General features: G+C 36.8%; 1 protein-coding gene across 6 annotated transcripts; it reads right to left on the bottom strand.

The window, feature by feature from the left end:
• Positions 1–2,400: 2,400 nt before the first annotated feature.
• On the bottom strand, positions 2,401–11,950 carry rsrc2.L (arginine/serine-rich coiled-coil 2 L homeolog). 6 transcript variants are annotated; one of them, NM_001087391.1, is given in 11 exon segments: positions 2,405–3,304; positions 4,317–4,406; positions 4,625–4,857; positions 5,145–5,218; positions 5,360–5,485; positions 6,077–6,208; positions 6,433–6,642; positions 9,467–9,544; positions 10,177–10,217; positions 10,309–10,411; positions 11,794–11,929. In NM_001087391.1, coding segments are annotated over 8 exon segments (1,053 nt in total). In that variant the 5' UTR covers positions 9,475–9,544; positions 10,177–10,217; positions 10,309–10,411; positions 11,794–11,929; the 3' UTR covers positions 2,405–3,124.
• Positions 11,951–11,979: the final 29 nt, after the last annotated feature.

Genomic DNA, 11,979 nt, shown 5'->3' with positions numbered 1-11,979 from the left:
ATTCTTCAAATGTCCCCACACGTTTGCACCGACAGGAGGGCCGACTAGAGAAAAAGGGATTTTATACTTACTGGAAAATCCTTTTTGTAGTAGGCCCGAACTGTTAGTGCAATAAGTCCCGCCCAGGCTGATTTTAATAATGGGTCTGTGGACACAAAATTTTCTATATGTTTATGTCTCTTGACCTTACTTCCTACTTTCTTGATACACTCCACCTCATCATGCTTTACAAACGAAATGGCAAAGGGAGGTGGAGCCACAACTTATATACCAGGGGAGGGGTCAAGAGTCTTATTCTTCTGTCCTGCATCCAGAGATGAGATTGGGATATCCAGCTGGAGGCCGGACCACACAAACACAGACATTGATAGCAGGAAACTGGGAATGATTCTTCTAAGCTGTGTGCTCATGCACATAAATTGAGGTCAGCACACACAACAAATTGTGGCGTGCACAAAAAATTTTGAAAACTGGTTTTTTTTTTTTATATTGTGACCTGACAGTTTTTAAAAATGTGCACTCAAGTTTACAAATGTATGCACAAAATAATCTTTTTGTGTACATAGCCAGATAACAATTAGAGGGAACATTCGCTTGGGTTTGAATACTGCACATGCTTGGGCTGTAATTCGGTTGCATACATTGTCAGCCATGCAAGTGTTGACTCTTTCTGCTGCCTATCTCCACATTTGCACTGTGGTAGGACTTTGCAAAAGCTTAAAGGAGACATATTGTGTCAGTCATATTTAATACTATTGTCCCCTTACTTTAAAATGTATAGTACTACTGTATAAAAGGCTTTAAAAACAGTATACTTACTAAAAAATGTACTATACTAGAGCCACAGAGAGATCCTTTCTCCTCAACGTCTAGGCTGGAGTGTCATTTCATTCTCCCTCAGGAAGTGATCATAGCTACCAATGACAATTAAGAGCACTACAGTAGCACCCCAATCCTGCCTCCAGTCCTATTGTCACTTTACTCACACCTAAAATGGAAAGCTTTTTTAGCTTATTTTTTTTTTTTAATAAGAAAAATTGGGAAGGGGGACCTCAGTCTAATTCACATAGCTAAGCAAAATGCCACGAGTAACTGGTTAATATGGATGCACCGAATCCACGATTTTGGATTTGGCCGCTCTCTCGCTTCGGCCGAATACCGAAAACATTTTTACTTGCATATGCATATTGGGATTCGGTTCGGCTGGGCAGAAGGTGTCCGGCCAAACCAAATCCTAATTTGCATATGCAAGTAAAAATGTTTTCCCGGTTGAATCCTGGATTCGGTGCATCCCTACTGGTTAATGACCTTATTTAAGGCATTGCTTGCAAATAATTTTCTACCTAAGTTTTGTACCATTTTATCTTATTTTAAATACAATCAAAATATTCTGTACTGTTTCTGAGTTTATCTTTACTATTCCTCTCTCAGCATCTGTTCTCCTCATTCTGTATTCATTCAGGAGTTGAGTGTAAGATGAATGATCCAATGTATCTTATAGGAGGGGCTCCTTTTGCCTAGATGTATTAGAGTTCACTATTAAAATCACAAGCCTGTCTCTCTACATGCAGTATTTGTGCAAAAGGCAGTTATTTGTTTTGATTTTGTTTGTACTGGAATCAGTTATTTGAATGAGCTCTAATACATCTGCTAGGAAAGGAAGATATATTGGATCTAACTGTCAATGACCATCCAACACCCAACTGCTGCATGAAGACACAATGAAGCGAAACAAATGCTGAAAGAGGGATGGTGAAGATAAACTTGATTATTTCAGAAACAATGCAGCATATCTGATTATATTTATAAAGTTTATTACTTCAGTATGAGGCTTATATAAAATTTTATTTTTCACGATAGTTCCCCTTTAAAAATTATCTGTTAACATTATCCTTCTCGTCACGTCATGCTTTCCCCTGAATGCCGTACGTAACTTCTGACAGCTACAATGTATATTCGGCTCAGTGCTTCTCTACCAAAAGGGATAAAAAACGGCAGCTGTCTGTATCTCACCGAAGCTTCTGCCGAAAGGCTTCAGAGCTGAACATTCCTTGTACACAGAGGCTCAACAAGCTTCTGCATCATAAACAAGCTGAAAGCCATGCCCACCCTTTACTCTACAACATAGTGCCTACAAGTGCTGCTGGCCTCTTGTGAATACTTTCAGAGATAAGAAGCGGAATTTAGGGAAAGGGGCAGTACTTTAGCAGTTTTACAGCTTTTTTATTTTTTTTTTACATAAATGAGATTTGAAAAATATGTTAAAAATAGTTACCTTGGATTTTGAGACAAGTACAAAAAACTGATGGTATATGTCCCCTTTAACTCATTCCAGCAGTGAATATTTTAATATAACTGCAGAGCTTAAATAGAACATTAACCAAAAAATGCAGCACCACGTTAGAAGCATTAATGCAACTTTTATTCTACATTTTTCTGTCCACCTGTCCATCGGATAAAAGACTTAAGCAACAAAAACAAGTCACAATTAGCAATAATGGAAAACTGCTAACCAATTTAGGTTGTTTAAACCTAAGAACAATAAATCAGCGTACTATGAAAATATAAAGGGCCTCATCTTGGCATCAGTGTGCTGTAGAAAAAAAACAAAAAACGCTACCATGAAGTAGTAGCAGTGAAGTAACTTTTGAAACTTCTTAAGTATAAACAAACTGTTTATGGGTATGCCATTTATCCATGATGTACTAAAAGAATATTTAAATAACATCCAATGTCTTATTTAAAAATCCATTAATAAACAGAACAACTTTATTAACATTCGGCCTGATCTGGAGCAATATCTTATAGAACTTTTGATAACATGGTTATGTTCAAAAACATTGCACCAACATGAATATGTCTTCATATCAACAGCATGTGTCGAACAAATCTATCAAGTAGAAACTTAGAAACTAAAATTGCTTCCTATTTTCATTTTTAATGAAAATAGTTGGAAAACATTAACACCGTATCACAGATCTATTTACAAAAAACAATTCTGTTTTAATAAGTTAAAGTCAATGCAATATCCATGCAAGCTAGAACTCTAGCCTTTTGGTTACAAGAACATGAAATATTGACAAGTCCAAAGTAGTAAAGACTTTAAAATTCAAATTTTTCCCCTTCAAACAGCATCCATTCCTCGCATTGATGAAGTAAAACCCAAGCCCATTCCTCTCTGAGTATGAGTTTGTGATCTCGCCATTTCATACTGCGCATCCATGTTTCGGAACATCTCCTCTTGCTGCTTGAGTGTCTTAAAACTTTCAGCATCAACTGAACTAGTCCCAGCTTCTTCCTCATGCTACAATGTTAGATATGAAAAAAATATAAATGTCTGCGGAGGTTAATATACAGTCAGCATTTTTTACTTTATAAAAGGAATATTCACGGGGCAGTGAAATGGTCATATCAATGTAAATCGAGGAATACTTTATTTTTTTACTCTGAACTCAAAATATATATAGTTTTAAAGGAGAAGGAAAGCTACAGAGGCATTTTATTGCCAATAGATTAGCTGCAATAGTGCAAGCTAGAATGCTATATTTATTCTGTAGAATGTTTTACCATACTTGAGTAAAAAGCTCTAGAAACTCTCTGTTTGTTTAGGATAGGAGCTGCAGTATTAATGTGGTGTGACCACTTCCTGCTTGAGTCTCTCCCTGCTCTGGGCTCAGATTACAGTAGAGAAGGGAGGGGGTGGGGGAAGAGGAGCAAACTGAGCATGCTCTTGCCCAGGGCAATGAGGTTTAAGCTGAAGGCAGGAAGTCTGATACAGAAGCCCATGAGTACACAATAGAAGGAAAGAAATGCTGTGTTTCTTTTGACAGAGGACTCAGAGCAACATTACTTTGGGGGTTTACTTCTATATTTAGATGGACATTTCTGATAAGGCTTACTTATTTTTAACCTTTCCTTCTCCTTTAAATGCAAAGCCTCTCTATCCAATACGAACTGCGACACTGGCATGCCTGCTTCTGGGAAGCATCTTTATTAAAGGTGTAAGCACTTCAGTGCAGGGCCCACTTTACATACAAAAACGTATTGACGGTTTTGATGTAATGCAACTAAATGGGCCTTAGTGTCCAGCTAACTATAACCAAGATCAAAAAAACAAACTGCAGAACTCTGCAGTAGCCACTTTTTAAATAAAAAAGTAAAACTATGAACAACCCCACGGAGGCGAATAGAGCCAATAGAAATGTGGCTTAACACGGTCATTAAACACAATGTATAAAACTAAATTTTTTTCCAATTTAAATTAGTTTCTATGTTTACTTAACATTTTCAAATCTCAAGTTTACAGAGAAACATACCTTTATTCCCATTAACTTTCTAAACTTCACATTTTGGTCCTTGTTACCAAAATTTAGTTTTTCCCATATTTCTGCAGATTGAGATTTATCCTAGAGTGAAAAAAAATAACTTGTCAAAACTTCACAATTTACATAGTGAAACGCAGTTTAAGACAATTTTTATTTCATGAATGTGTTATATGCATGTAGGATATTACCTTAGTTAAGTCTAAAAATACAACAGCCAGAAATATATATTAAAAAAAAAACAGAACAAAAAAAAAAAAAAGTAAATCAATGTTATACCATTTAAATTTTAACTTCCTTACCCCTTCCTTTTTGCCTTGCCAAAGCATTTTACGTTTCTTTTCTTGTTCTGCAAATTTCATTGGATTCACTGCTGCTGGATTATAATAGCTGGGGACAGAAATGCCAGTCTGTGCCAATGCTTTAGCTTGTAGTGCAGCCATCTGTGCTGCCATCGCAATCTGAGGAGTTACTTGAGTCCCCGAAGCCAACAGAGCTGCTACATTGATAACTGATCCTCCCCCTGCTGCAGCCACTAACCAGAAGAGCAACTTTGTTATGTCCGTTCAAAAAAGCATGATTTTAAAAATGAAAAGTAAACAATTTTATAGCACACGTTAGAGATTATCATACAGTTATAAAAGCAGAATTGTGGATTTACGAATTATTAGTCTGGCATAGACTTGTAGCACTCTTATTATAAATCAATTTATCTCCAAGCCACTTTGACCTCACTACAATTAAGATGCCCTTTAACAAGTACATGAGTGAAATGGATAAAGATAGTGTACAATAGAAAAAAAAAATCTATTAATCCATCACCTGCTGCTATCTCTTGCTGTTTTTCAGCCGACTCTTTTTCACGTTGCTCCTGCAGTTTCTTTGCTCTTTCCAACCTAAGAAAATGTTGCATAAGAACAAAATGATATGGTGTGCGTTGATACACTTTTTTTTTGTAAACCTACCAATACAGCAAGTAATTTGGAAAGGAAGTAAATCATCCCAATAATTTACTTGGAATGTTAAGTAATATGTACCTTCTAGCTAAGGCTTCTTGTGCATCCATAGCGGCGTTTCTCCCTCGAAAAGCTGGAGGGCTTGGAGGTGTCTGGCTTCGGCTTCTACTGTGCCTTCTAGGTTTCTCTATTCTCTTCTTCTTCTCTCTACAAAAAGATTTTACATATAGATTCAGTCTGCCACACAAAAATGTAACAAGCTTGTGCATCATATTACATAGAAAGGTATAATGAATTACCCAAATCTACCTCCTACACCTTGTAAAGCTTCAAAAAATGTCTATGGCATGTAGACCTCTGAAATACTGGGTTAACATAAAAGCTTTTGGCTGTTTAAACAACAAAGCCACCTTAGGTTGTTGGCAATAATGTCCTCAGAGGCTAGTCACACACCTGTATGCAAAGCAACCACCTACTGTACTTAAGCTATTGCTTAGACACTTTAAAATATTTAAGTACATAGTGGAAGTATGATGACGGTATTTTGTGTAGCCAGAACATTCCGCATTTATTCTGATATATACAAACCAGAGGTGATGAAATGTTAATGGTTAACAGATTTACAAGAAATACTGCAACCTTCTCCAATACATATAAACATAAATATGTAAACTTGGTCCAAGGCAACTGAGGTTATGCCCAGATGTATATTTTTATTGAGAAAGGAATATTCCCTTTAATACAATCAACATTAAGCAATGCCAAGAGAACAGAAAAATGTTCAAATTTTAGACTTACCGACTTTTGCTTCTACTCTTGCTTCGATGTCTATGTTTAGATCTTGACCTAGAGCGTGATCTGGGACGCCTTTTCTTCTCCCTACTTCTTGAACGTGACTTTCTTCTGTCATGGCTTCTACTACGATGGCGCCTGTAATTTATGTATATTTTTCATGTTAACAGTAAGAATCGGGGATGCACTGCACCCATACATTTTTGATTCAGCTAAATACATCACAAAGGATTTTGGTCAAATAGTGAATCAAACCACACTTCCAGAAATTACCAGGTCTCAAGCTTTCTGTCTAATAATTGTCATACATTAACTTGTGTATATAACTCCACACTATAAAATGTTTACACAAAATGTCTTACCTCTCACGTGAGCGAGACCTGGAATAACTTTTGCCTCTAGAGGATCTTTTTTCTTTTCGTCTGTGTTTTTCGTCTCCATTTTCTGATGAATTTAGTCTGTCTCGGATCTTGTCGGAATGATCTCTGTCAACCGTGTCATCAGATCGATGTTTTTTGGAGGACTTCGCTTTAACTTCATGTCTTCTAGCCTGTTTTAAGAAGAAGTTGGTTCTTTCAGGAAAATAGTGCAACAAAGAGAGTTAGTATGAATGCCAAAGGATAGATATGATATGTTGTGAAGCAGTAATTGATTAGCTTTAATAGTGAACTACTTGATGTTGCACTTAGCACAACACAATCAACTGCAAGGCCGAAACTGTAAACTCCTAAATTTCTTGAAAATCTGAGGCTACATATTAGCAGTCTTCTAGTATACTGAGTGTATGGCAATCACACAAATTACAGTGAAGGTCCTTCAACAGAACATATCTCACTAAATCCACAAAGGCAGGTTAACACTTTTTTCTTTAACAAAGTCATCTAGGCTTAAAAATGTTTTTTAATTGTATTCTGGCTGAGCCTGCTTTGGTATTTCAACCTGTCCTTTAAAGTGAAAATGATAGAAAATAAAAACCCTTTAGACCCACCTAAGGAGAAAGGAAAAAAAAAAGGCGGTCAGAATTTGTCGTTTTTACAGACAACATAAAAATGATACATTAAGAAAATTCATCATGAAGTTGTAAATAAAAGCATAGCATCAATAATTAAAACATTAGGGATATAGTGTGATTTCCTTGTCCCTCAACATAGAAAGTTGAATTTAACAGGAAATTTTATTTACCAGAGATGGGTTTAAAAAAATATTTGTTTAGTTAAACGTTTCTTTCTGAGTAAAATCATAGGGGGTCATTTATAAAGTTCATGCAGTGCCTATTTATTTGCAAATTGTTGTATTGCCCATGCTATTTACGAACGCTAAAATATTGCACTGCTGTGCTCGATTTTCTGTTTTTTTGGGAATTTGCATTGTGAATACATTTTCACAAACGGCTAGCTAGGAAATGAGATGGGAGTTTGCGAGAGCGCACCCAATTTGCAAGGTTGTTGTGCGCGAAAATAACGTTGACAGTAACTTAAATTTGCACTTTTTGAAACTGTTTTGCAAATATTTTCTCCGCCACCAAAGTTGTGGCGTAATTCAGTTGCAGAGTGTGCGTATAAATATTCGCAATTTTGCGATTTTTGACATATTTAAAAAGCTCTTATAGACATTCACATTGTGACAAAAAAAAAAAAAAAAAAAAAGGGCCATCCTGTTTGCACCGCACTTATTTAACTTTATAAATATAACCATGCGCAGGGCACTTTGCGAACGAATCTGCCTTGTGCAAAGTTTATAAATGTCAGAAATGTTGTTTAAAAAAATTGCACTGAAAAGTAAGCATCACGTGTTATATATAGCAAATATTAAAATTTTAATTAACATAATATCTATGTATATTAAATATAAATGACATGCTAAACTTTAGCTCCGATTTGTGGATTTCCACCCTCAAGACACAGGTTTCCGAACATACAAATCATTTGTAATTTTGGCCTTACTATTCAAATATCTAGGAAAGTGTGACTACCTTAGAGACAGATTAAAGGAGAATTAAAATCACTGGATGGTGCCAAATGTTCGGCACCCTCCAGCGATTGTGATATATTATCTGATACCATGGACCAGTGCTCCTGTTAGCAGAAAACTGCACAGGCCTGGGTTATATCTGCGCAAATTTTCTTCATCTTCTCTCCGGGAATGGCCATGTGCACTAGAACGAAGAAGCCGGCTTTTTGTTTCTAAGTTCGGCTTTGGCTCTACTGTGCATGTACTTGCCCGAACTGGAACGAAAAAAGAATCTGGAAGAATCAGAAGTAGACGGTGGCAGATATTCTGCAGAAATACCTTTGGCCGGTGCAATTTTTAGGCAACAGAAGCAAGCACTTGTTTAATTTTAATCATTGTGCCTAACATTTTGCCCCCCCCCAATGTTTTAAACTTTAGCTCTCATTTAAAAAGACCATCCCAAAAGCCTAATAAAACCAGCTCCACTGGTCCATACAGAAAACGCCATATGGCAATGCCTTGTCAATAGGTCATTCGAAACAGCACAAGGGGAAACGGTCAGCTTCCTTTATTTCTGCCACTGTGTGGATGTACGCATCAGACAATAAATTGCCATTTATTCTAATCCACTACTAGATAATCAGTCATGTCATGCAAGGGACATGAGACTCTAGCATAGAGGCTCTTTTATTTACCCATGAACCACATTTAAAGGTAGAAAGTGCTGGGGAGCCACACATGCCTTAAAAAGTTTTCTATGGCTTGCCAAAAAACAGGGGCTCTGATTTGCTGTTTGTTAGTCCCATCTGGACTGCACCTTGCAGGTACTGACTTTTAGATCACTATGAGCAACATCAAAGAGGATAGCGAGCGACATGAGCCACTGATGTAGCAACTAGCTAGGGACTGCTCTGAAAATGTATTAAAAATGTGTAGTTTATGCTTTTTACTTCCTTGATTGTTTCTGCCCAAGATGGCTATAAAACAATTGCCCACTATAATCATACAGAAAATATAAGACATAGTTTTAGGCATCGTGCACATTACAGTCTAGAGTTCAATTCCAGACAGACAATCTGTCTGTCATGTAAAATAAACAGTACAGGGGTCCATACTTTCAAATATATTTAGAGGCTTCTACTGAAGTGCAACATATTCACCAACTGTGCAACCTTCCAAAGCCAGTCAAACTTTGAGTTACACAAACTGGATCACACGGAGCACAATCATCAATCAGAAACCTATTGTTGCAAGGATCAAGGTGTACAATTATGGCTTGATCTACATTATGAGTGGCACAGCTGAAATCAGATTTAAGTTTGTAGTATGCATGAAGGCACAGAAAGGACATTTTTGTGGGACAAAGTAAAACAAACAAACCCCCTTAAACAGTCGGCTTAAAAATATCGTATAAGGCAATTATTAGGTTGAATAGCTGATAGTTACCTTATCATGAAGTAGACTTATTATTTTGCTATGTGAATCTGCAGCGTCTTCAGTTCAGTCTCTTCGTGCTTTAGCACGCTGAGTGTGATTTATTATAGAAATGTTATCATGTGGACTAAGCAAAATAATCATTAAATATAAATGCTTCCTATAGTAACTGAAAACCAAAACACCACATCTGAGTTATGAGTTTGGATTTTAAATGTTACTTTCTTGAGCATTTTTATGAGAAGGAAAGAAGCATCCATGTTATAGACCCAAAATGTGAACTTGTGCACCATATATATTTCAAAATGCTTTTTTCCCCCCAGACTCCTGTCTGCTCAAAAATGAACAGAGGAGGATGGTGATCATTTTAAGGCCATCTGATTTCAAGAGGAAAGGAAAATAAAACAGAGGAAACACATTCACATTAGTGGTAGAAACAGGATAACAATCATTTGAACAACTGCCCATCAACATTATATAAAATCAAAAACTGCCAAAAATAAAAAATAAAGTATATAATAGAAATATACTGTCAATGATTTAACATACTGTTGATTAACAGTGGGAAATGAAACAAATAAGAAAACTAGGAGCATATTTTACCTTAGGGCAGCAACCCAATGTGCCTTACAGTTAAATATACTTACCATTTAGTAAAAACACATTTGTACAAGCAGTATACAGTCAAAAGTTACCATACACAACAAAGTAGTATTAATTACCTCTTTGCTTCTGCTCCGACTTCTGTGTTTTCGACAATCATCTATAGAAGGGAAGAAATTAAATACCAACTTAAGTATTTTTTTTTTTTTACCATACCATAATTAACAGTAAACGTTAAGTTTCCAGCCTACCAGATTTTCTTTTATGTTCCCTTGAACGCGAGCGGGATCTTGTCTTGTGTATTACTGGAGAGTGTTTTTCTGGTGAACCACCATCTCGTTCTGTATCACTTGACTAAATCAAGAAGCAAGGCAATATTAAACATGGAAAGAGAAAGCAGATTTGAAAAAATTATTATATTATAGATTTTAGAAATGTTGGTAATGGTAACTTAGTATGGCACATATAATAGATTTGGTGTTCATTAATTAAGCTTTCTAGAACTGCAGAAGGCTGCAAATCCAGTGCTGGTTAGACTTTAATGGTAGCACTCTGTCCTGCACTTTCTCCTACAGCAGAATTTTCCTACTTTTTCCATTCAATGACACAAGTATTACACATACTACATGTTAGAGGGCTAGATACTATAACAATAAAAACCTAATGGCCTACAAAGAAGTCTATTGTGTTCCTGGGTCCGCTGGGAATGAACAAGAGACCAGTGCATAAGGCTTCAATATACCATTTTATCTTAAAAGGGACAGGAATGATTTTTATGGTGTAGTTTTTATTTCTAAATGACGCTGTTTACACTGCAAATAATTCACTCTACCATATAAAATGTCATTCCTGAACCAATAAATGTGCAAACTGAGAATATTATAATAGCCACATCATACTAAAGGTGAATTTAAAGGAATACTACCTCTATGCTCTTCTGAAAGAGGCAAAGCCTTTGCTGACAGCATGCAACATTTAGCAATGCTCCCTATGTACTTAAAGGGGAACACCACAAAAACATAAGCTTTTTGAAAAGTAAACACAATTTCAAGCAACTTTGCAGTATACATTAATTAAAAAATATGCAGACTTTTCATGATTTTTAATGGTTTCTGACAGTTCCCTAAGCCTAGCCCCCTGCTCTTCTGCTGATCTGTCTGACTACTTTGCTGAGCTGCCGGACTACTGTTACTTTGTATCAACAGCCAGCTGTCCTTATCCTGCAGCCTCCAAACCCAACAATTCCCTGCACACAGGGAATTGTGGGGTTTCTGTGTTATATGGGCCGCTTTATCAAATTTTGGTTTGGAAGCCGGAGTTCCCCTTTAAGAATAGCGATTTATCATGTTAAAGCGCATTCATAGATAACGCAACTCTGTGATCTAGAACTCATAATAAACAAGCAACCCCTGGTGATAATTCGTTTCCAGGTCCTACCGCTTCTCTTTTGCCATGTAAGGAAACGTGAGACGCACGCCAAGTTTGTGTTTCAGACAATATAAATAGCAATAATGTAATCACAAAAAAAAAACCAGTTCCCGTCACAGGCTTAAAACAGCAGCAAGTGAATACTGGAAATAAATGTAGGGCTTCCCGTTAAGCCAGATCGGTTAAAAAGTACGAATTAAAGTTGGGATGGCACCTTGGAATCATGGCCGATACGACAATACACCACGGGCGCCATTTTCTACATCTAAATCTTCCCAGCTCTCGTTTTTTAACTTCCTTGCACCTACCGCCATGTGTCGCAAGGTATGTTTTCGGCTCCTACGATGACTATTCACCGTCTAAATCGGGGAATACAAGTCCATCCACATCAGCTAGAAAACGAAACCGGACGAGAAGGGTGAGGTTCACAGAACCGTAAGGAAAGACACAAAGAACGTAGCTGGCGCGCAACGCATGCCGGGAAGTTGCAGTGA

This window comes from Xenopus laevis, chromosome 1L (genome assembly GCF_017654675.1).
Source record: "Xenopus laevis strain J_2021 chromosome 1L, Xenopus_laevis_v10.1, whole genome shotgun sequence".
NCBI lineage: Eukaryota > Metazoa > Chordata > Amphibia > Anura > Pipidae > Xenopus > Xenopus laevis.
This window is presented reverse-complemented; position numbering and strand designations above follow the sequence as displayed.